This window comes from Leptopilina heterotoma, unplaced genomic scaffold, assembly GCF_015476425.1.
Source record: "Leptopilina heterotoma isolate Lh14 unplaced genomic scaffold, ASM1547642v1 Lhet_92, whole genome shotgun sequence".
NCBI classification, from domain to species: domain Eukaryota; kingdom Metazoa; phylum Arthropoda; class Insecta; order Hymenoptera; family Figitidae; genus Leptopilina; species Leptopilina heterotoma.
The window spans coordinates 1003862-1031394 of record NW_025111199.1 but is presented as its reverse complement, the minus strand read 5'-3'; the positions used below and the strand labels follow the sequence as shown (position 1 = coordinate 1031394).

The window sequence follows — 27533 nt, the reverse complement described above, 5'->3', positions numbered from 1 at the left end:
AAATTGCCATTTTTCCAAAATGCAAAAGGCCGAAAAAAAATTTCGGGTAATGTTTTTCAAAAGTTATTAGATTTGCTTGAAAATGGTTACTCCGGGGTTTTTGGGGTCGCTAATTACGAATCTGATGTTACTTTTTTAAAATTCAAAATAGCGGATCCAATATGGCAGACATATTTTTTAAAAAGTGATTGGATTTGCTTGAAAATAGTTACTCGGGGTTTTTTGGGGTCGCTGATTACGAATCTGATATCACTTTTTCAAAATTCAAAATGGCGGATCCAATATGGCGGACAATTTTTTAAAAAGTAATTACATTTGTTTAAAAATAGTTACTCAGGGGTTTTTGGGGTCGCTGATTACGAATCTGATATCACTTCTTTAAAATTCAAAATGGCGGATCCAATATGGCGGACAATTTTTTAAAAAGTGATTAGATTCGTTTGAAAATAGTTACTAGGGGTTTTTTGTTGATGCTGATTACGAATCTAATGTTAGTTTTTCAAAACAATATTATGTTTATCCTCCACGTCCGTTAGCCGTCAACAAAATCTTATTGACGTTGCCCAGCTCTTACCACAAGGAGGTTGACGTGCAAAAAAGCTACTTTTTTTTATTTTATTTTAAAAAATTTTTTTGTTTTTTCTATTTAAAAATTTTTTTTTTTATATTTTAATATTTTTTGAAATAAATAATATAAAATTTCACAGTAAAAAGTAGATCTTAATTTAAGAGCTGCCTTAAATTCAACACTGTCTGCTATAATGTTAAAGGATACGAAAAACGTGCGTAAATTCAACATTGACTGTCTTAAAAATGTTGCATCTTAATTTAAGGCAGCTTTCGTGCCTTAAAATAAGGTTTTCTTTTTACTGTGTTTGGGTGATCCAAAATTTTAATTCTGTTTTCTAAATCTGAATCAACGATAATTATGACACTTATATAATTATGACATTTTTTATACAATGATAAAAAAGAGACTAACACTACATGTGGTTTGATTGAAAACTAGTGACGAACATATACAGTAAGTTCTTTTCTAATGTAGCCACCTGCCTTTAACAACATATACTAGGTGGCTACATCAAAAAAGAACTTACTATGTATGCCACATTCAATGCACAATTTTTGTGACCTTTTGTTGCACTTTGCATGATAGTGACTATATTTTTCGAGGCAAAATCCAAAAAAAAAATTTTAAATAAAATTTTAAAAAAGTGGCTTTTTTGCACGTCGACCTCCTTGTAATAAGAGCAACGATAAACATAATATTGTTCTGATGTTAGATTCGTAGGGGAGACCGAGGAGGAAAGTAACAAAAATCAGTTTTTTCATTGTAGCGTTCAAACTATTTAACGAATAATTTTTGTTGACACCTTAATTGAAAGCTTGGACCTTCAACTGTTAAATAAAATTTGAATTAGACATTTAGATTAAATAACCAGTTCACAGTATGACTTTTTCATGACCTCTGCATTTGTTACTTTCCTCCTAACCCCCGAGGAGGAAAGTAACAGCACATAGGAAAAAAGTAACGTTATAGAATTATGGCTAATTTTACAATTTGAAGACTATTATTATTTAAAAATATTTTTATTATGAACTTAGAAAAATACAAAGATATTTAGAGTACAAATTGTACACGTTTGGCACACATTTAATATATATTTAACACATTATGGTACAATTAGTGTCTTCTAGATATTATCTTCTTATCCATATCATAGATAAAGCATCTAATTCCAAAAGTTTCGTACGTGCAATATTAAATTATTAAAATGTGTAACAAAAATACTAAGCCTTCAGTTTAAGTCAAATTATTAATAATTAATAATAAAGTAATAGCTTTCACTACTTCAGGAGTAACAACACTCTTGAGGCAGACATAGAGGCTAATTGTTGATAATTTGTTTTGGGAAAATGAAAAAAGAAATAGGATTTCTTTTTGGAGGGTTTGTTAAATACATATTGAAATATAAAAAAAATTTTATTTAAAATTTTATAACCAAATGGCGGCGATAAATTTCATAGTCAAAATCGACTATTTTCTTATGAATTTTTTTGCCCAAAAATAAACAGTAAATTCTTTATAAAATATAAAGTTTACATTGTGATTTTTCAACTTGAAAGTTGAAAAATCTATATGTACTTTCAAGTTTTATAGTAAACAGATTATAAAATTTTTTTGTTTTTTGTTCTAGGACTTAAAATTTTCAAAAAAGTATTCTGGCCGTAAAAATAATCGATTTTAAACATAAAAATTTACCGCCGCCATTTTGTTATATAATGTAAACAAAAAGTTTTTTTTCATAATTCAATAAGTATTTAATAAACCTTCTAAAAAGAAATCCTATTCCATTTTTGATTTTCTCAAAACAAATCACCAAATATAATATAGGTCTCATTTTCAGCCTCTAGAGTGTGTTACCCCTTAAAAAAAGTAGCCAAATTTTTTATGTTTCATATTTTTGGCATTAAACAAAATAAACAATAAAACATTAATCTTTTAAAACATGAAAATAACTTTATCTAAAATTTAAAACCAAAAATTAACAATTATGACAAACATAAAATAAAACAAAATATGAACGCAGAATAAAAATGTTTTCTGGTTTAATAAATCATTTTTAAGTTACGTTAATATGTCAAAACGAAAGTCAATTTACTTGTAATTCATTATTTTTAACAAACAAAATCTAATCTGTAACTTTAAATATGATTTACTTCACTCATTTCATAAAGTATGCACAATATTGAAACGAGGAGGAAAGTAACAACGTGTTACTTTCCTCTTCACTTTATTTTTCGACAAAAAGGTTAAAATTACAGAAAAGTATTACACGAAATTTAAAAATACACTGTTACTACTTAAAGGCAGATAATTAAGCTACAAAAAAACGAAACGCACATTTTATAAAACTGTGTAATTAAAAAAATATGAGGTTTTGAAAATTTAAACGAAAAGTTACTTTTGACGTATTTTTGTAACGTCATATCACTAGCGGACCTAACCAAACCGGAAATGCTCTTGCACACTTTGGAGAAGTTGGAGGGGCACTACTGATTAAAAAAAAAATTTTAACTTTGTATATCGGCTAATTTGTTTAAAAGCTATAAGCGTTGTTACTTTCCTCCTCGGTCTCCCCTAATCAGCATCCTCAAAAACCCCCGAATGACCATTTTCAAGCAAATACAATTACTTTTTATAAAATTGTCCACCATATTGGATCCGCCATTTTGAATTTTAAAGAATTGATATCAGATTTGTAATCAGCGACCCCAAAAACCCCCGAGTAACCATTTTCAAGCAACTTTAATCACTTTTTAAAAAATTATCCGCCATATTTGATCCGCCATTTTTAATTTCAAAAAAGTAACATCAGATTCGTAATCAGCGACCCCAAAAACCCCCGAGTAACTATTTTCAAGCAAATCCAATCACTTTTTAAAAAATATGTCCGCCATATTGGATCCGCCATTTTGAATTTTAAAAAAAGTAACATCAGATTCGTAATCAGCGACCCCAAAAACCCCCAAGTAATCATTTTCAATCAAATCTAATAACTTTTGAAAAACATTACCCGAAAATTCTTTTCGGCCTTTTGCATTTTGGAAAAATGGCCATTTTCATATCCGACATCTTGAATTTAAAAAAAAGTAATTATGGATTTTTATAGCTGAGAGTTCGAGGACGCAATATTTTGTGCTTTGGAGACCATATTCTTTAGTTTTCCATGTCAAAATAATCATTGAAAACTTTTTTTTTATAATAAAGTGTGTTTTTTTGCAATAAAATTGTTATAAATTTTTTTGAGATAATTATAAACAAATTTTAGCTTCATATTCCGAAAGAGCGATAAATTTTACGTCGGAAATGGTATTTCCTAAAATTTTTAACTAATTATTTCATACAAAATAGGAGTCGTGAAATCATGGTACATTTTGCGTCCTGGTGGGCTTTAATGGGTTAAAATGTGTTTCAAAAAGTTTTTTTGACATTTTGCGTTTCAGACATTAACACAAAGCTTTTAAAGGTAATCAAAATGGTTAGTAAGCTTTTGGTATTAATTATGAATGATTAATACCAAATTAATTAATTAATGAATGTTTAATGTGAGATTACATGCACGGAGAAAAAGGAATAGTTGGCACATCCAGATACATGGATATCACAGCCATATTATATTGAAAAATACGGGATATCCATAGTTAAGCTTGCTGCATCCATATTCTATGGCTGGCTGTATATTGTTGGAGCAGCAAAAGATCTATGGTTGGGTGATCCATAGTAATGGAAATGGGAAACAAAAAATTGGAATCACTCAATTAATTAAATTCAATGTCACTTGAGATATTTTATACACATTTTTGTTAATTATTCACACCACTTATTGAATAATCGCATATTAACGAAATAAATTATTAACCGATGGGGGGAGACACGAACCCTAGACCTAACGCATACTAAACACTAACGCTATCCACTACACTATACACACAACTACAATATCTGAGCATATAATATTCCTTATATACTCTACACATATTTCATGAAAATGAATTTACATAAACACTAATAGACAATAACGATAATAAATAATGAACAATTATAACACTATTTATACACAATAAACTCACAACGCGATTATATAGACGTGACAGGAAACCGACGCGACGAACAAATTGAGACGACCATTTTTAAATGGATGCCATGATAATGAATTGCGCGCAACATGTATCGAAATTTTGAACTAACTATGGATCTCCCAACCAAAGTTTATATGGATGAGACAGCCATATGTGAAAATCCATAGCATGAATTGTAAGCCCAACCATGCCTATGGATGTCACATCCATATTTGATTCAACAATATAATATGGCTCCCTCATCCATTGAATATGGAATGTGCTTCCATTCTGAAAGTTGTCTCTTCCATTGAATTGGATAACACAACAATATTCTGCTCAACAATATTTTTATGGATCCAGACCTTTTTTTCCGTGTGTAATTATGCATGTAATTTAAATATTCTTTTTTAACCCCTTGACAGTCCATGGCACATATACAGCCCATTTAAAATCGTACCACCACGAAAATAAAATAATAAATCTAATTCGGTTTTAGTATTTATTTTTATTTTTTTATTTATTTGTTTATACACCCGTATTAAGCCTACAATCTTGGCTATACAAGTGTTTTACAAAAGTAGAAATTTTTCCTTACAAATAGGCTTAAATTACTTAAAACTACATTTTTTGCGCCTACAGAGCGTCTTGAAAATTAGGAGTACTCGCATTTGCCTGGACCACCCGTCTAATGGGTTTTTTTGTCAGTGGAGAGGGAAACTGTAGAAAACCTCTCCTGAGTACAACCGGTTTATCGACAGTCGAGTTCTAATGGTGTGTACGGGACAATAGTCGACAGTGCACATCATTATACCTCGACGTCAAACCTCCCGCTCAGATTATCTCACGTGATAGGTGATAGGTGCCTACCTATCCGACTGAGCTAATCTGTCGGTCAATTCGGTTTTAGTATTGGTTTGTGTTCTAAGGTATTTATTCAATATAACACTGAGAGACCTTTTCGACTGCAGCGGAACAACGTATCAGATAGCAGCTCCACTATGCTTTTAGTGCGCTGCGATACAATTTTGGGCGCGTGACAGTCCAAAATGTTGGTGAGCAGCTCACAAAAGTAGTGGGGATGCCGCCTTTGGTTTGCAGCGGAACAACTTTTGGACTGTCACGCGCCCAAAATTGTATCGCAGCAACCCAAAAGTATAGTCCTGTAGCGTACCACCAAAATAATCAGTAGCAGCCTATCGAAAGTCTGCGGCTGACCCAAAAGTCTGTTAGTGAATATATGGATATGGATCCAATATAAATCCAATTTGGAAGAATTCTTCAAATTTTTATCGCTGTTGCACAACTCCCCACCTTTTTCTGAAAGGTCAAAAACCAGTGTTTTTTAAAAACAAGCAAAATTTTGAGTCCGTTTTGCATTTTAATGAATAAATCATGCCAAAAGATAAGTTAATAAATGTACTAAAAGTTCTATATGACAGAATTTAAAAAAAAAAATTTATATTATTTTTGACCCGAAAACAAAAACCCGTTGTACAACTCCCCACTCTCCCCTATTATTTTAGTGAGTACATTTATGAAATTTAACAAGCGCCTTTGAAATAAATCAAAAAATTAAATGCCCTTTTATAAAAATTTTACAAAGTGCAATAGTTTATTAAAAGAAATATTAACCTTCTTTAGTTCTTTACTTATAGGCTATAACTAAAAATTATTTTAAAAAACGGATCATTTTAATTACTGCGTTTAGTGAGTCTAGGACTGGGTTGCGATGTTACGCGTAACTTGAGGTTTTCGACAGTGAATTAGTTAAATTTAAATATCTAAAAATATTTAAAATTAGCTAAAAGAATATGTAATACGATTGTTTAACCCTGTGCCTACTTAGAAGACCGTTATCGACAGAAAACAACAATTCGGAGATATCTATTTGCATTTATTTGGCAGTTTGGATATCCTTATGATATCTTCCGGATATCGATGGACATCCCTAGGATACTCCAGGGATATCCAAACTGCCGCAACAAGTCGATATCCCCAGAATGTCCTAAGGACATTCTGAATAACTGTGTGTTATGAGGGCTGGTGGTGATTATAGGAATTACATTTTTATAGACTCTGCGTTTAGTGAGTCTGGGACAAGGTTGCGATGTTAAGCGTAACTTGATGTTTTAGACAGTAAATTACTTAAATAGGTAATTTACTGTAATTAACTGTATAAAACTGGAAAATTACCTATCAAATATGTCGGACTTTCAAAAACATAAATATTGACCGTTCTTAACTGTAAAATTCAAATAGTATAATAAATTTATCAAATTTAAAGCAAAATGTGGAAGAATTAACCAGTATAATCCAATTCACTATGACATGAATTAAATTTTTAGTGCATTAAGAATGACATGGCTTTCCCATTTTGCCTTTGTAAAATAAAATTTAATTTTCACCATGAATCATGGATGGGTCTTCCAGCTTTATTCATTTGTCACAAATTTTTATTCAAAAAAGAATTATTAAATAAAACCAGACTTACAAACGAAGGGACGTAATGTCAGTTAGCGTGAGGTGATTTACTTAAAGTAGAAAACTATTGAGTTAAATCACATGGTAAATTACCGGTAGGATTTGAACGAGCTTTGAATTTCAATTCAATTTTAATTTAATGATAACAAAATAGTGGTGACTCGCTGCACAAAAATCAAGGCGACTGCTTTTTGCATGATGTGGGCAACTAGTATACAATTCCAGAGCAGCTGATGCCCATGATTAGTGAACGCGCTTCACAAAATCAGTATTTAGCTGTCCTCTCTTATTATTGGACTGTGTGCACTATATGTGCATCAGCTGACCATATGGAAAAGGGCGCGTGGTGCCTGTAACATCATGGGTAGCTGGCACCCATTGAATGAGCTGCTGCTGCGTGTAGTCTATAGAAACGCCGCTTCACTGTAGGTAATGCAGCGCTTGCCCAAAATATTTTCCAGTGTAGAGCCTACTTCTCTGAGGACAGCTTTTCCAGTATTGGCTTATATTTTAAGGTGCATCGACTCTTCCCCAAAAGATCATGAAGATCGGCCGTGGACTTTGTATCCACGGTATTCGTGATACTCCTCAATAGTATCTCCCTCACATACTCCAATCCAATTTTCAATGTTTTTAATTCGACTCAATTCACCAAAACACACAAGCATAGGTCAACCCAGGGAGCAGAATTGCTTCATAGATCAGTCTTCTATCTAGTAATTGCAGGACTTTCTACTAATAACTTCTAACACTTTTCTCATTAGAACAGCTTTCGTTTTACTTGAATTTAAGGATAGTCCTATTTCTTTACATCATCTATCCACCAGGTTAAATGCAGAGTTTTGTCAGTTCGTCTGCCATAATAGATCTAAGCAGAGTTATTGGCCCAATCCGTTATCTTGGATTACGAATCCATTTGGCTTCTGGAACAGAGGTTGATGTCAGTCAACCGCTACCCAATCCTGCAAAGCTACGGTCCAACCTCTTACTAACCATGGTTGTTTAATTAACGAGGTGCCTGTACACTCGAGTACATCGATGCCTTCTCTCATTGAAGGCACTAATTTCACGAAGTTTGCCTACCTTCTATATTGTCTAAAAAATCAGCCAATGGAGAAGCAGGATTCCGTTGATATTATTGACATGAACTATATAGAATGTGGGCAAAACTCGTCAAATTAGTGCTATTCAGAGCCACCTAATATTCAACAACCTTTATCAGAAGTCCGGTTGATGTCTTTAGAGAAGAGTAGTATTTTTCTGTAGACTATAGGGGGTTTTCGGGGTCGCATATTACGAATGTGATGTCCGTTTTCATAAATTCAAAATAGCAGTTTCAATATCGTGGCCAAAATTTAAAAAACACAATGGTATTACTTAAAACTCTTAATCGAAAATTGTGGATCAGCTAAACACGTTGATAAGTCATACTGTCAATTTAAATTTTATCATAAAAATCGGATATTGTAGGTTCTAAGTTGGATAGAGCTTTCAATTTTATGTCGGATGATTGAAAATAAAGAATTCTGTCAGGCCACTTTAGTAACGCGTTGGCTAGGTCTGTCAGTCAAAATTGTTTAAGTTTCGTGTCTCGATTAGTTACGAATGAGAATTTCACACTAAGAAAATTGGAGGTTTAGACTAAAAATTTGGAGGGACCAATCGTTTATATTTGAGAGTTTACTATTGGAAAACACTTTAAATATTTAAATACACTATTTACAGATATTTGAGTTATTTCTCTTGGAGGGAAATCTTAAGAAATCCTTTCCTTATCCTGTGCGGAATGAATAAATATGGCAACTTAACTCGTAAAATAAATACATTAAACGTCACAAAATAAACAACTATTAATTATATTTATGTTAATCAATTATAAAGGAATCAATTAATTTATTTAAACATTAAGGGGACTGTTTTAATTGATGAATTATATTTTTTATTTACTAACTCATATATTAAACGACAAAAAAAAAGAAAAAACATTTTCAATAACCTAACCTCATTATCATTGACTTATGGTAATTCACCTTGGTAATGTTCGCGTGCATCAGATCGTTCACATTTTCTGCGCAGCTTTTAACCCTCAGATATAATGGAAGAGAATATGCAACCAGATTTCTTTTATCAATTCAAAATTCATTTTAGAAGGACTATTCAACTCTCTTCATAAGCAAAGGAAACATACACTTTTTGAACCTCTGAATTTGATCATCCAGTTTTCTCAGTGCAGTAGATTTATCTTGAAAAAGTGCGAATCAGTTTATAGTGTTTATCAAAAGAGTTGGTCAAGCAGATTGTTTATTCCTTATACCAACATACACTTTGTTACTAATTTTCCATTTTTTCTTGACAACCCTTCCCCGTTTTATTCACATTGCATTACAATAATTTTTATAGATTTTCTGGACCCTGTAAACAAATATTCACTGATAAATTTAGAAAATTTTACTCACTTTAAAGCTTATACCCAGTAAGAAACGAAAAATTGAAAAGGATTGAAATAATTCAAACTCTGTATGGTGTAGTAGAAATTATCCAATACTTTTGAATGCCATTTCTGTCCAATACTTTTCTATACCATGATAGGACCACGTTTCGTCTAAAAATGAATGCTATTCAATTCTTTTTGTAATTTTTAACAAAGACAAAATTTTTTTCTGAATGCTTTCCAATCCCATCCGAAATTATTACAGCCTGTCATTATATCACTTTTCAATTTTTCATTGGAACCGCGTTTCTGCATGCATTCAAGCAATCTTCTGGATTTTTGTAATTTATAAGATACACACATTGGCAGATTTTGTAAAAAGTGTTTGTGTTCAAAGAAAAACTTGCTGAAAAATTGATTGTTTACCAATTTAACGTCATTTAAACGAGTCAGGGCCGTTATTCTGTTAGACAATAAATCATAACCTAAAAATTTCAGAGACCTTTAAACACTTTTAACCCTCTTAACTGATAATTTAATAATTATTCCTTTTTAAAATAGCAAATAAATTCATGAGTGCAGTTATTTGAAAGTAATTGAACATTCTATATGTCAACAATATTAGTATTATATTATTATACTACTGTCGCGGAATTCAGAAGCATAGGGCAGAAATGGTATTCAAGAGGATAGAATTTTTTTAATGCTTCTTAATCTTTGCTTTCTTACTGGGTATTCAAGAGGATTGATATCGTTACTATTTATATTGCTCTCACTGGATAGAAAAGTATTGGACAGAAATGGCATTCAAAAGAATAGAATCTTTTTAATACTTTTCAATTTTTCGTTTCTTACTGGGTATTTAATCAATAAACTTAGTTCTATACTTATATTTGATAATAAAACTTATATTTAATAAATAAAACCTCCGAGAAAAGAGTTTCAATTGAATTCTTTGGATTTTAAAAATCTTGGTCTCCATATTGGATTCGACATTTTGAAATTTTAAAAACTAATACTGGATTCGTAATTAGCAATCCCAAAAACTTCCGGATAACAATTTGCTTAAAAAAATAGAAAGCAAAATTTACTTAGAAGGTAATAAAAATAACATTATCCATCTACACGGCAGAAACATCTTGGATTTGACAAACCTAATGAAAAAGAGAAAAAAATTTGCCCTATGTATTATTTTATTGTGGGACGTACGTGAATATTTGCGAAATGCCTAACCTTTAGTCGCATTTAAGACGCGCATATAGAACAATATTTTTAGATATACATATACAGCAAGTTTACAAAAAGGATTATTATCGACCCAAAGGATGTTGTAGCCAGCAATTGCCATTTAATTATTTTTATACACTTTTAATTTCACTGCAAACATGCAATGTAAACTTCAGATCTTTGCACTACTCTGCTGTAAACTTACTGACAATGAGGAAACTTACTTACGGACTTAGCATTGCAAATTTGCTGCATCATTATTTGATACAATCAATTAAGGTACTACTACACTTTAGAAGGCTCTTAAAAGACTAAATTTTAAAAAAAAATTTCTTAGGTCTTTTATTATAAATATTTAAAAAACTTTTTTGCCTATATTAGTACATATTTGGAGAACAAAAATAATGGTTTGTTTTTAATTCTTATTTAATATCATAATCTGCAGGCAGCATTCAGATCGAAACTCAAAAAAGTTAGTTGTCCAATTGCGGACAGTTTATCTCAAGATTGACAAATCGGAAACAAAAAATCCAAATTGCTTTTTAAAAAGGAATGTGTCTTGCATAGAAATCTACCACCAATAATGAAAAATCGACTAAAATAAGAAAATAGCAGATGTTTCAATAATTTTTGTCAAAATACACTATGTTTTTCAGTATTTTTCTAGTCTGCAAAAATGTTTTTTTAAAATTTTTTGACCATTTTCTGGTAAATTGTCACACAGGACATGCTAACAAACAAAACGAGTTATCATTTATTAAAATCGGTTCAGTAGATTCAGAGATAAACTGTCCGCAATTTGAGAAAACGTTATTTTGAGAAAAACGCGTTTAAACTTATATATATCGTTAGAGGCCATCCATAAATTACCTAAAATTCTTTTGCAAATTGAAACCCCACCATTTTTTTTATTTCAGACACTGTTACATACATTAGCACTAATGTTTCTACTGGTCGTAACAAAAAGCTGGACCCCACCATCCCCTTAAAGACTTACTTAATTTGTCAATGACTTTTTACATTAATTGAATATTTTTTGAAAAATTTACTTTTATTTTTTACAATTGGTTATAAATACTTTAGGAGGTGTTTTTTGAAGTCATAAGGAGTTAAAAAATACAATAAAAAAAAATAAAATTTTTTTAAATTCTAAAGTGTAGTAGTACCTTAAAAAATTAAGGATGACACTCTATTTAGTATAATCTATTCAGTATAATCCTCTATTTGTTAATAAAGAAAATAGAAATTAGACACAATTTAGGTACAAGAAAATAACAATTTTTTTAAAATGATAGACTAAACTTTTAAACTATTTTTGTTTGGAAATCATTTTTAAATGCCGAATCGGGTTATCAATATAATATAAATACTTTTAAGTGTAAATTATGCAACAAAGGCGTATTATAGTCACTCTATACTACCTGTGACGGTGCATGCTAAGTTTCTCTATATAACACAGCTGGTCAATAAATTGTCCATTATTGCATTAAGGTAATAATAAGTACTTTAATGACTTGCGAGCGGTCAATTAAGTACACTTATTGACCTAGGGCAATAATGGACACTTTAGTGACCGCTGGGTTATAAGAGGGAACTTAGTATGCACCTGTACAGGTAGATAGAGTGCATTTTTGAAAATATTTTTTATTAAATATTCGTAAAACTACTTTATCTTTAATTTGGGAGAATTTTTCTATTATTTAAGCTGAAACTATAAGATATTTTAATCAACGCACAAAGTGCATTAGTTGTCTTTCATAAGGTGTCTTTTGTTAACTAAATTATATAATTCTGTCATAATAATAAAACGCAATTATTTATCTATTACAAGAAATAAATATATCTTTATGTATTGTTTTGTAGGATGACGAGAGAAAAGATAACAGAAAAGTCGACCCAAAAATCGATGAACTGCCTAGTGAATTCGAGTGTTGCTTTTGTACAACGAAGGTATTTACTTCAATAGTAATTTAATTTCAAAAAAATATAAAGTAGAAATTATAAAATAGATATGTATTTCTTTGGCTTTTTTTATTACATTAAAGGATAATGTCCCCGTGTCGAAAAATGAACTATTTAATTGTTGAATTGATTATTCAACATATACTGGAAAATATTTTTCATGTGTAAGTGTATAAATATCATTTTTAATTATGCACAATTTCTGCACTGTAATCTTCTTCTGTATAAGGTTTTTCATCATTGAATTCGGACAAAGTTCGCAAAATTTTTTATATTAAGGATTTTGCACAACTCTCTGTTGTGTGGTAATGACGCTAATATATGAAGCAAGTGTATGAATTCAGCGACGGTACCGCTGTAATTCTATTTTTGGGTTAGTTTTAGTAACTGCTTTGATATAACTGATTTGGTCACCTTTTCTATACATTCATTCCAGTTCCTGTCGTTTCTAACAATTCCAATCAAACAATACGACACTTCTTCGTTTTCTTCGTCAGAGTTATTTTCATTTGACTGTTATATGCTAAGCTATAATATTATTTATTTAAGATTCATTAGAGGCGAAAATACCTGATAAATCAGAATGGTAAAGTCTGATATTTATTATTTTTGTGGGATCATTATCACTTATGATAGTGGCTGATCTTTTCGTTACAATTGAATATTAAAGGATCAGTTCGCGATTCTATATAACAATAATGCTTAATAGAAACTAGGCAAAAAGACGACATGTCGTCGATGGCATGATGTTTATGTATAGGAAATTCTAAGGAGGGTGGGAGAATGTAACATTTAGTGGGTTACAATATAGGTCAAGATTACATCATTAGACATCATATCAGGTGTCGACTGTCGTTCATACTAGTAACTGCCCGTGAGTCATACAACGAGTCATTTTACTACGAGTGTAAAAATAGCTGCGGTTTTTTATTTAAAAAAACCCAAGTAACACTCATTTGCTTACAATTAAGCAGGAAATATGTCTTCAGGTAGTAATGCAGTTCTTTAACTTCATTTTCGTTTAAAGCACCTTATGTATATACCACCCAATGTACCACTTCAAGTTTAAAGCTGGCACTGACAACCACACCACTATGTAATCATCAATCAAAAAATAATTTTATGATATATTTTCAATAAAAAGATGTAAAATATTAATACAAATTAGTTATGTATACTATTTAGATTTTACGATTATTTCTATAACACGAAATCTAAATCATTTACGAGTTTTTCCGGGTCCTAAAGTATGAAGCACTTTTTTTCTAAAACCAAATATATTTGTTATTTTAATTATATTCTTTATTTTTCAAACCGTTCGGCTTAGTACATAATACAAAAAACGAAAAAAGAGAAAGAATAAAAAAGCCAATTACACATCTGATAATACAATAATTAAAAATATGAAGAGGTACAGATTGCGAACAAAAACCGTTTAGGGGTTTAGCATCCTTTCAATCATTTTTACAAACACTTTTATCGTTCCAATACACTGCGCATCCATAATTTCCATCCAGAATGCTGTTTCAGAGTCTCAATTTACAATTTCTGGAAAAAATTCTTATTTCACAATATTATGAATTTCGCATTCGACCAAAAAATGATAGATACTACCCCGCTCCAAGCACCAGCATGAGTCGACCCAGGATTTTGAAATTACTTCCCGATTAATTGACAATAATATTTTTTGATTATGATTATTCGCTAATCGAAATTGAGCAAATAATCTCTTGAAATAAATGTCTAAACGCTTTACAAGGTAAGGCTGGGGACCAGGGTGCATCTCTGAATGCTGCCACATTACAAGGCTCTTAGATTTGGCACTGTCCCTTAAATCTTTAGATAAATTTACTTTAACGTACTTCAAAATTATAGATTATCATAATCTTGTAACAGTATATCTAAATCCGATGACTCTCACTTTTCTGTCATCTCATATTCGTAAAAAAATTTTTATTTGACCATACCAATTTAATTCTGTGCCAGAACCCCCGAACTATCCATCCTCATAACCTCATCAAACAACGTCTTGGTAGTCTGTTATTCTCCATATTATTAATTTTATTTAGCCAAGATAGTGTTCGTGAGAAGACATTACAAGCTAGACGTGATCGTCTAACCTCCAAACGTACAGCATAGTTCGGGGTATTTATAGGAATCCACAAAAGTCTCTTAAAAAAGCCAATTGAATTTTTTTAATTTCTTTAGTGCAATCCTGTTCCCAAACCTGAACCGCGTAAAAAAATACTCTCCGTAAGGCTAACAAAAATCTTCTCATACGTAGCCCATGTGTCTGCCCTCAATCCAATCATTTTCCATGTTCTTTTTACTGAAACCAGGGTTCTCTCTAGGTTACCTCAGCAAACTTGCAATCAGGCCTGAACTGTAATTATTACAAGGCCATGAAGTTACTTCTCCAAATGAAAAGGGGTATATTGGGTATATATAATAATTAGGATGATAATAAATAATTTGGTTATATAAATATTCGAGTGGTAAATTAAATTTTTTTCTATAATTATTAATAGTACTCAAGTCGAACCTATATGTTTCTATATCTTACAGGCGATTTATTTCTAAATGTTGTATGCACGATAGCCCTTCTCACAACAGGTTTGAAAGATAAAAATTTAAGGACAAAACTGAAGGTTACAAATTTTCTGCCTTCCAGAATCTTTTCATATGATACTAAAACAAAATAATCATCCAGTGAGTCTTATGATTAGTATATGTCTAGTGCATTTTGACATTAATTTTTACTCAGTAACCACCCAGTAAGGGTGATTTATGGCTTTTTGGGCACAGAAGCTCCTTAAATCAGGAACATCTTAACCATCAACAGAAAAATCATCAATAGCTCTTCTACTTCATCTTCCTAAGAGCTAAAAAACGTTTACTTATTTTGACGTTTGCGAAAGTGGTGGAAGTCCCCCTTCAGAGACTTAGGTTTATACCCACCTCTCGTATTCCGAAGTTTTTAGGAACATATAAAATTCACTCTCTTCTCCTTGGTAATTACAATAATAGATTTATTAAAAAGGTAAATTGCTCACAATTTTCAACTATGATTTGCCATAGATCCTTATTCCAGCAAAGAATACAATAAAAAAATCCGAGAATTTTGTACTCTAATATATATTCAATTTTACTATTTCATTCATTTAAGCATATTTTTCAATAATACATGCACATATTTTCATTATAATTACAATTTATAAATTAAATAATTTACTTTCAATTTCTCAAAACTCATTAAGATTCTCTTTATTCGCATTTAATAGTTTACCCTTTCGGACATTGTCTTCTCTTTAATCCCAAGGACCCGAATGTATCTATGAATGTATTTATTTGCAGCTTAATTTATATTATATCTTTTACTTGTACTGCGAATATTTTTTTGCCAATCAAAAGACTAGTTGACGACGTAACATTCGTCCGTCCGCACGTACGATCAAATACAATTCTTCGGTACGAATATTTTACTGTGTTATTATAGAACGAATGACTTTTTCACCTATATAAATCTCGACAAAGTGATAAATTCAACTATATATATATAAGACATAAAATTTGATGTAAGTGGATGGTAAAGTCGTCGGGATTTGTCCATTAAAGCTCTGTTTAAAAATTCCTACGACTTTGAGATCCCGTTAAGGTTGTTTTCGAAACAAACATGATTTTTTTGTCCACTGGGTCATAACTTGTATAATACTGAATAAGTAACATTCTTAACAAGTCTTTAAATCTATAAGAATAGAAAATTAGTTTTGTAAATGCCTGCATACTCTAGTCTAGAAAAGTTATGTAAAATTCACTGAATTATTTTTTCTGCGTATGTCTTACAACGTATCCCCTATTAACTCTTTTTTCTCTCAATTTTCATGACTTTTTTTATAGCTTGAACTTCTTGGCTCAAGTTCATAATTGTTTTTAGAGGCTTTAATTTTTCAATTTCTTGTTGTCTAACAGCTTACATACTTCTATGGTTTTTCGTATTTTAATCATCGCTTTGAAAAGCCTTCTTAACCATATTAACCAATGGCAACTAAAAAATTGCGATTTATGGTTAACTACGAATAAAAGTACTTATATTTGCTTTGAAATAATATCACGCGACCTTGATTATTATTTTTATGAATAATTTTATTATTATTATGAATATAGTGTCTTGAAGATGTTATAGAAGAAGAGGACTATGAATATTTTCCAATTAGTAAAAACAAATACTACCATTTGAACAACCTGACATGCATTTCAACTTAAATGATAACTTAGTTTTTTTATACTTGTGGAAATATTTATAAGTTTCTAGTTGCGTTGATGAATAGGTTAACTATGAAAATTATATTTCGACAGTCTTTGCCGACTTAGGAATTTGATTGTATATTTTACAATTTCTCTATTTCCTATGAAACAGTTAAATTTTAATTTGATAATAATTTAAAAGAAGATGGAGCCTAATCTAGTAATTTTAACGCACGGAAAAAATGTATATTTTTTGTTAAGATCTGTGGAAAGTAAATGTATTATAAGTGTTTTTATGCATTGTGTAATAAAAGCAATTATGGTTTTTTCTAGGAATATAAAGAATATCGAGATGCAGAAGATATTATGCCTCTAGCGACGAGTGATTTCAAAACTTCAATTTGTCAAGAATTAAAATCATTGAGAGGTAGTAGTTTGGAAAATACCTGTTTTGATGATTTACAACTGTCTCCAGTCCCGATATTAGAATCAAATGTATGCGTTAGTAAAAATAATTACAACGAACGTGGCAGTGTGGATAGTTCTGATACGTATGCTAGCTGCCAGACTCATCCATTTTATTCCCAAAGCGATTTAACCGAAGATGCAGATAGTAATTTATATGTTAATCCACTAGAAGGTACAGATAAATGTAGCAATATGACAGTAAAAAAGTCTGTGTCTGGTGGAGTAGCGCATTTTACTCTAAATATATCACCGAGTACAGAATCGCTCAAAGATATTAATTTATTAAATAAAAGCAGTAAATTAAACATAAATGAATCAATTCCAAAACATAGGAAAACTCGCACTCAACAGGTATTTATATTTTTTATGGGAAAGTACATAAAATTCTGAACTAATTTTTATTTTCCCTAACAGCTACGGATATTTCAGGATATCCCAAAAACAGATATCAATTTTGAATTAATAGGCTTAGAAAACTTTTCATTAATAACGGCATTTTAAATAGATATCTTATTATTATTCTAAAAATATCCTAATTTTTGGATACGGCTAGGACGTTCATATGATATCCTGAAATATCCGTTTGTCTTCTAATTATTTAAAAGTTTCGGTTAATCCATACCTTTAATGTATATACTTCTTATTTCAGTATATTAAACCACGCGCTCAGTTGCCTAACAACCAAGATCTCTTAGATTGTATAAGTTCACCGATAAAGGAAGATGTAAAAGAAGATAACAATAACCACCATAATGGTTTAAAAGGAGGAAGACCATCGCCATCAGTGAACAGTCATATTGCTTCAGCAACGAGGATTATTAATCACCATCTATTTGGAACTATTAGTGATTCCAAGCAAAATACTGGTAATTAGGTGGTAAATTCCAAAAAAAATGCCGCACACGTTGTCTTCACTATTTTTCACATTATATAATTAGTTCTATTATACGTACTATGTACACACTATTGGGGTGAATTCATTAAGAAATATTTTTCTTTCGCCAATCCCTCTGTTCCACATAGTTCAAACGTATAAAAAATACTAGAAATAGTAATAAAGTTCTGCGTTTTAAGCAGAGAAAATATTATTCTAGTCTTCATATTTTAAAACCTTATTTTCCTTACTTTAAGCATTCATTGAAATTATTGTTTGTATATATTTTAATTAAATTTATACATGAAAATTAAGAAAGAAATAAAGACAATTTTTTAAACGCTCAACAGACTTTCGCTACAGAATAGGTAGCCGTATTTAATAAATTTAGTGACATCTAGGTCATTAAGCTCCACCTTGTACTAATCGAGGAAAGAAATGTTTTCAAAACTCACATTTAAATGAAGAAGGCTGAATAGGAGAAGGCATTTTATCTTTGAAATGTCCTCGAATATCTCGAATAAATCCAGAGCGTCTCAAACAATCAGAAGTTTTTTCTTTTCAATTCTTTTATTTAACTTTTTTTACTGACTGTTCATATGCAACACCTATCTTACTTTTTAAAAGATATGCTCCACATCTCTATCTCTATCTTCTTCACCTTCTTCCCTCCATACTATCATTCCATAACTCAACATGATGTTGAACAACTACACTCTCCTTCTACAATCATTTAAAATTTTTTTTATTCTGATACTCTCTACACTAACCCTACTTCTTTTCCTGCTCTTACCATTTTTGTTTTTTTATCTTTCTAAATATCACTACTTTTGCTTTCTACCCACTCAGATACAAATCTTTCTCTCCTTAATACTTTTCAAACACTTTTTATAACAATTTCATTCTAATCTCTTTTTTAGCTGTCAATACAACGTCACTCACATATGTTAAAGAATACACCCTTTTTTTATCCAAACTTACCCCCTATTAAACTTTCCAGCCAATTTCTTTTTACATATCCGCTATTAGTAGGATGATGTCACCTTGAGTGGACCACTTGAATTTTTAAGTGATCTAACAGCGGAAACGTGAAATAAATAGTGCGAATAGCAGCTCCGCACTTGGAAGCAGTAAGAAATTAATTTCCGCGATAAACGTAAATACGTTTTCTTTCATAAAGAATTTTTTCGAAAAAAGGTTTAGGCGGTCCAATCAAGGTGACATTACCCTAGTTTGAATAAAATCGGAGTAAATGGGTATCCTTATCTTTCAACTCTCTCTAACCAGAACACCTCCTTCAGCTCTTTCTAATCTTAACCCTTTCCCTCGTCTCCATATAAAACTCTATAATCCTTTTAAACCACCTTTCATCAAACTCATTAAAACACGATTTAACAAAAACAACAATTTATTAATAAAACTCAATCTCAAAATAATTAAGAGATAATCTACAAATTAATTTATAAAACTCTCTCAAAATGTTTCGAACATGATACTCGCCAAATCGCTTCACGACTTCTCGAAGCTCCGCAAGTAATGTCGGTCCACCTGCTTGTCCCCGAAGACTTACTCATTATCAATCTGTTTCCTTATTTTTCCTTCTTAAACAGAAAAACTCTTCTTCCATATTTCCATGGAACAGTACTGACCATATTGAGTTTGCTGATAATTAATCATTCGCAAAATCATTAAAATTCAGATTTCACGAAAGTCACAGCTCCTGACACGCTAATACGAAAGAAAGGTACAAGAGAATTGGCAAGAAAAGAGACTGGCCTATTGTAAGCTAGAGACAGACGAACATGACAGATTATTCAAAGTAAGTAATGATTCACTTCGTTACATGTTATCCAGAAAATTCTTCTATTCCTTGAGAAAAAAGGTGTCTTGGAGTCCACAAAGAGTGCAACTACTCTTCCCAATCTCAATCTCCTACCCTTCTGTTATTTCATTACTACTCGAAAAAATCCACTGACTACCTTCCCCATGCTTGCAACCACTTCGGTGACCTCAGTGGTGAAACCGTCTTTATTGGAGTCTCCTCTGATTTGTATTAAAAGGACTCCCTTTCTTGTAGGCCTTTCCCCCACTTTCCTTCTGAGATCTTGATAAAAACCGTTGATCTTTTCGTCCCAGATTCAATCTTTAACTGTTTACAATACGGTTCCTTTAAAACCCGAGTGCACTTATTTTTAGAAGGTGTCTCCTCTTTCTTTTTTTTCTTGTCTGTCCATTTTCCAACTTCTAGACTAGCAGGGCTTCTATTCCTTTTTCGTGCTTCTATGCGAGCACGCAAAGAATCGTTCGGTTGACGTTTGTTGAACTTCACAAGACTTTAACATTTTGGGCAGTTTGTCCTCTAATTGAAGAAGCATTTTAGCTTCCTCCGCTCTCAATGCTTTGCACTTCTCACGCTCTTCGTTGATAGCCTCCTCATATAACTCTAAAGGCATCAGACTAAAAGCACTTTTAGTGCTACTAACATTCAAGATGCTGGATGAACTTCCTCTTCTACTTCTTCCCCCAAGCACTGCCCAACATATCGATGACATCCATGATGTTTGGCAATGAACAACATCGGCGGGTATAGGGTATATGATGGTAATAGCTGATGGTAATAGCTTTACCAACAAATTTGTTTTCATTTTTATTTTAAAAAACATTAAAATCAAAAATTTGTTTCGCAAGAAAAATTATTAATTTTTTAAATTTTTTTATTAATTATCAAACTATTAAACATAGAATATTAAAATTTTGGCATACTGGCGTATATTAAAGTAAAGATTGCAGAAAAATAAAGTGTACATGATTTGGATTTATAATCATATCATTTTTGAGGAGGAAAATATTCCCAAACAGCATCCGGATATTCAGGATGTTCAATGGATCTTCAAGGAATAACCATTGGTCCAGGGAAATTAGGATATTCTTAAGATGTCTCAGGGATGATCATGGACCCCCGTGGGATACCCTAGGAATATCCTAATTTTTCTAGGACATTCATACGATATATTCTTAATATTCGGATGCTATGAAGGTTATATCAAGTTGTAAATTTTTAACCTAGAAGGAAAAAAATGTGATATATTTACGTATTTTTACAGGTTGATTATAATAAATATAGTTAACAGAATTCAGATGATTTTAATTTATTTAAAGTTTATTTCATTTAAAGAAAATAATAAAAATGACAAATTTAGGGTTTATCTCTGTTTAAAGCTGAATCTATTTTTATGTATAAAAGTTTGTATTGTGATAAGCTGAATCAAAAAAATGTAACAATTTTTATTAAAGTTTATTAATTAACTTTTAAGGAAACAATTACAAATTTACAAAGAAACAGACAAGTCTGAATGAACAATTTTGATATTTATATGAATTAATGTTGCGCATTTTTTTAATTTTACATAGATTCAGATAAAATCTATAAAGCAATAGTAAAAGTAACCTTCAAAATTTCAATGGTTTTTATTACAATAAAGGAAGAGGTGACTCTTTTAGGATCTATTACTTTGTATTTTAATCTGATACCTAATGATCGAAAACGGCTGTTTTGGCAATTTAAAAATTTGTTTAAACCCTGACGTACTTATCTGAGAATCAGATAATAATAATTACAAGAAGCACCTTTTTCTGTTTTTGTAAAAGAAAACATTGAAATTTTAAATACTTGTATAATAGATTAGTAAAAATATTCACCAAGATTTCTAAAACACCAAAATTATATGTATTTGGTTGAAAAATTTACATTACATTGAATTTTATTATTAGTTTTATTTTATTCTGTAATTTAAGTTAAGTTATTTAATGATTTAAAAGTTAAAAAAATTATATATACAGAATGAAAAGATTCATATCAGTGATAGGGAAAAATTAGATTCCGAGGACCTTCTTTTATTATTAAGAATCTTCCTCTACCAAAAAGTAGTGTCTCTATTCACAAGGCCACTATTTATAGTAGCGAAGAATTTAGTAACACTATTTACTTATTGAGTTGTTGCTCAATGCATTTTTATAAATTAATGGTGTACGAATCATATGCAACAAAGTTGGTACAATTTTTCTATTCCAGAAATTTTTTATACAGAAGATTATATAAAACGTTACCTCATTTAGATTTGATTCTCTGATGAAAATATTTTAATTTCTAATCATCATTTTCACGCTTTTCCAGGCTTTGCACCTATACGACAACCTATATAGTAAATTGATTACAATTTAATTGACTTCTTTTTAAAAGTATCTAATGTTTTATACATATATCTTTTTAAACTTATGTAAATTTTTACTATCATTTTTACTATCATTTACTAAATAACATCAATTTATTATATTAATCGTGCTTTATCATAGAATTAACAATAAACATAAACCAATTTGAATATGTATTAGTAAAGGGAAATGTAAACTATTATTGAAAATTCAATAATTATTATTAAGAAAAATTAGATCTTAACCTCAGGAAATTACTGTACTTTTCACCCTTAAATAGATATTCAGAGTAATGTATGAACTTTCAAAGAATTTTCTTTAACCACTCATGGTTTAAATATCTAAAGAGTATATCAGGAATATCTGGACGTTATGAGATGATGGTAGAGTTTACAGTTTTGGCCAGTAGCCCAGTTGAAAAAATTCGCAGGGAACTCTCACTGAAATATTTTCATTCTTTTACCATAAAGATATATTTGAAAATGATAGATCTTAAATTTTAATGTTGAACAGGATAACTTGTACCATATCGCACCATTAGTTTTTTTAATTTGTTTAACAAGAAATTGATTATATTTACATAGAAAGACATTTTATTTTAACAGTTAATAAGAACGTGATATTTATTTTAATTACTAAAAATATCTCAAAAGAGCTGAACTTTTAAATTAACTTTTCGTGTTCGTCAAATCTGACTTGACATTATTACTTGCTGCAGTAGGTTTCATTTCTTAAAATTCTTTTATGATCCCTTGCTAAATGCGAAACATCTTTATGCGATGTCAATGTATTAAAAACTTCTGCACTTTCTCTATCGTATCTATAATTTATATTCAAATGCCTTTCAAAAATATGTTTGGACTAAGAAGGTTTCTCTGAATTATCAGGAAAAATAAATGCCATCTCACAATGGGACAGATGAAAAAACAAGTCCAAAATCTCAAGACGTAGTTTAAATTTGCTGTTATCTTATGGTCGCTGGCTTTTGGATCGCTTATTGCGAAGCTTAAGGAAGATTTTCAAAATTAAAACTGTCCGAATTAATATAAAACTAATATAAAAAATCTTAGTTACACCCAAACTCATCGTTCTTATATCAGGTTCTGAATTCTCCTGGAAGTTATATGGGAGTTTTACTTTTTTATTTTAAATATGTCGTCTGTTTACTGATGTTTAACTACTTAAAAATTTAAGAAATTTTATTTGAAATAAAATGTCTTTCTTCATTTTACTTAAATATTGTATATCGCTTTTAATTTAAAGGTGAAAGAGAAAATGTAATCAATTTACTAATAATAAAATGTTGGAAGGAATTAGAGCATAGTCGCCAGCTCACCGCATACTGAAAATCACGTAGCGAAATATTAGTGATCTATGAAATATAGTATTGAAAAGTGAAAATTTCAGGATCGACTACTGGAAGTAAGCTGTCACTGTCGGTCGATTCAATTGATAGCGAGGCAACACCAATTTTAGAGCGACAACGTAAATCAAAATCTATTTTAAAGAAATCAGAAAGCAGCAGTAACTATTACAGCGATATTGGAGACTCTGACACTGAGAAACTAATTGTTGACAATTCATCAATCACAACAATGTATGACAACGGAAAAATTACTAGCAATACTTTACGAAATGTTTACGGAACACGTTTGGAACATCCTGTGTCACCACTTCTATCCAGACAAGTTATTGAGTCCATATTTCGAACTAACAATAATGCCAGACAACATTGCCCATTAAATTTGAATAATGAAAAAAATTACCCATCCAAGTTACATAAACCTTTACTCGATCAGACAACTCAAGGTAAAATTATTTGTTTTTGCTAAACTTTTTTTTACATTATCTTTAAACATTATCTTCTCTTTATATGTGTTAAAGGAAATTTTTGCTGCTTTCCTTATTAAAGGCGATCGAACGCAGAATGTAAATACAATTAAAAATACAAATCTAAATGGGATTGTACACTGAGAGACCTTTGGGACTGTAGCGGAACAACGTATGTGACAACAGCTCTACTATGATTTTGGTGCGCTGCGGTCCAATTTTGGGCGCGTGACTGTCCAAAATATTGGTAAGCAGCTCACCGAAGTAGTGGGGATGCCGCCTTTGGTTTGCAGCTAAACAACTTTTGGACTGTCACGCACCCAAAATTGTACCGCAGCAACCCAAAAGTATAATCCTGTAGCGTACCACCAAAATGGTCAGTAGCAGCCTATCGAAAGTATGCTGCTGACCCAAAGGTCTTTCAGTGTAAGTAAGACAGCAAATTGAACTGTTAATATAACCGTATAATTACGATCTTAATGAGGGTAGAGTGTTTGAAACAGCAGTTAAGGCGTAAAAATCACATTTATAGTTGTACCTACGTTTATATTTATAATTCAATTTATTAAACAATATTTTTCACCATAATATTACGTTTAAATTATTAATGCTGTTTTAATTACACTATCCTTATGAGGAACGTAATTAGTTATAATTACGATCCTATTTACAGTCCTATTTAGAATATTTTTTCCAATAGGAGATCGCTACAAATATTTTTCTGATACACCAAGCATTTCAATGTAAAATAGTTTTGACCATAAAAGATACATTTTTCTTTTATAAAAAATACCATACTCACACTGAGCTTAGAGTGGTCATTTTTGTGATGAAAAGGGCGACAAAAATTAAGCTTGGTTCTTGATTCGTTTGTGTTTCAAGCTTCCAAAACTAAAGTGACTGAAATCTCATATGATTCTTTTCCCGAGATAATAGAAAATAAAATTTTATGTCTATAAATTATACAAATTTATTCCTTTTTCTAATTTGATTCATAACAATTCATATAGGTATACGTCAACCACTTTGGCACTATGAAGTGAAGAATTAAAAGTGAAGAGCAGCTACAGAATACAAAATGCTTCAATAATTACAAACTGCTTATTATTATATTATTATTTATTATCATAATCCACTTCGTAGGAAAAAGTCAATGGGATTTCGCTTACGCAATCTATTCCGTTACTAATTTGCCTTGACCTATCTATTTGTTTTTGGTCCTAGCGAGAGTCTCCTTCGCCTCCTCGAGGGCTCACCTGAAGACTCTACATGCTGCACTTCTGACAACACCTATAAAAACACCGAACTTTTCTTTGCATGAAAAAAGCAGTTTTAGCTCATTTTACTAACTGCGAATTTATAATCTACTTCTCCGCACTTAAAGTGCACGCAGTCGTCTGGTCCGCAATTTTTCAATTATTTCCCATATGTCCGAATCCAAGAGGTTAATGACAATGAACTACCTGGACTCTTTTCCGAATTGTACAATACATAAAACCAATTTTAATGTGCCCTAACGTTTCCAGCCTTTCCGCTTCCTCTGAGCTAGTGACTACAGCCACGAGCTTCATTCCTCGTTGGTTGGGTCATAGAACCATCACCAGCCTGCGTCTTGACTCTCTGAGGGTTTCTTCCTGGATAAGGCAAACCCTGTCGCGGATCTAAAGAATTCGATCCACCGACTGCACCTAACCCACGCTTCCGACCACCTTGACAACCTGAGCAGTAGAAGCATTGGATATTAATCAATAGATCTCCCTCTTCCGTAGCTCTTGTTTCTACAACCTTTGTGTGATTCATAATTTTTGATAGTGGTTGCTTTGGTGCCTCAGTAGCATCGACATCCATTTTCTTAGGATAAGCTTCCTGTTTTTTATTTAGGCTGTTCCTTTTGGACTGCTAGAACTTCGTTTTCCTTTCTGCGCTTTCTTAACAACACGATCTAATGATGTTACTTTCACTTGTTTTAATGAGAGGAAAATCTCTCCAACACAATGTTACAAAACTCGTGAAAGCACCCGCGACGATCCGTTTATTTATGCGGGGACCTTTTCCGGGTAGACTTCTACCCAGACATTCGGTCTAGTTCGATTTCCGAACTCTCGATTTTTCTCGTTTTGGAAGCTTGAGACACATACGAATTAAAAACCAATGTTAATTTTCTAAACATCATATTAATATTGTTTTATATTTCTATACAAATATGTTTCTAATTTTACAGGAGAAATGCAGACTGGAAGTGAAGGTTCTGAAGAAAATACAACTAAAAGTGAAGAGCAGCTACAGAATACAAATTGCTTAGTAGAAGTAGGAAAAGACAAGCGTTTCGTCCTCAAGAGTACACTACGTCCTCGCAAGAGTGAGAAAAAAGGATTGAATGCTGATAAAAGGAACAGTTCATCCAGCAAATCCTGTTTGCACAGTACGGCAGCTTACGAAAGTTCAGACTCTAATTGTCTTCCTCCAGAATATCGCTTCTCGTAACATAAGGATGGGTCGAACATCATACAATCTATTGACTAATAAAATCGAATAATAATGAAGTTTTTATTCTTCAGAATTAAAATTCATTTTTAAAAGTACTTCCATGATTTAAAGTATAAAATATTTAAAAATTACATATTTTAACATCTCTTTTATATAGTAGAGTAATTCCGGTGAAGATTGAACCTATTTTCAAGACAGTTTTATTATAAAATGTATTAACTAATGTATGCAAGTGATTATTACACAGAAAGAAGTTAATTGCACCGTTGTCAATAGATGAAATCATACACCATGAAACAACATGAGTGATTTTTCACACATATTGTCGTCACATAAGTTTCAAATTCAGTTGAATATAGTTAAGGGGTTACATGGGTCAAAACGTCCGGACAATGTATGATTGTTTAATTTTTTTTTTTCATAAAATAAATACATTTTTTTATTTAAGTGTTTTTATATCTTTAAGTACACTATTAAAAGAGTAACTTGTAAAAATTTCGTTAAAAGATATTTAAAATCAGGGCCGTACCTACAGGTTCTTTGAGAACCCTTCCAAAAAAGCGGTGGTCACGATATCTTCTGACCGGTTCATTTAAAATAAAAAAACCAAATATTTTCTGTTAGTGGATGAGTATAGCTCGTGATTGAACGAAGGAATATTTTTTTTGTTGATTAGAACCGATTTTACAT

At 31.2% G+C, this 27533-nt stretch overlaps 1 protein-coding gene across 4 annotated transcripts in view; it reads left to right on the top strand.

The window, feature by feature from the left end:
* The window catches only part of LOC122512040 (potassium voltage-gated channel protein Shab), a 77367-nt gene extending 49834 nt beyond the window's left edge, over window positions 1-27533 (top strand). For 3 of the 4 annotated variants that reach the window (XM_043627655.1, XM_043627654.1, XM_043627657.1), the window contains 5 exons: window positions 12629-12715; window positions 17306-17791; window positions 18090-18306; window positions 23934-24335; window positions 26578-27533. In XM_043627655.1, coding sequence (XP_043483590.1) covers window positions 12629-12715; window positions 17306-17791; window positions 18090-18306; window positions 23934-24335; window positions 26578-26840 — 1455 coding nt within the window. In that variant the 3' untranslated portion in view covers window positions 26841-27533. The remainder of the gene's footprint in view (window positions 1-12628; window positions 12716-17305; window positions 17792-18089; window positions 18307-23933; window positions 24336-26577) is intronic. The other variant, XM_043627656.1, reaches the window with a different exon arrangement.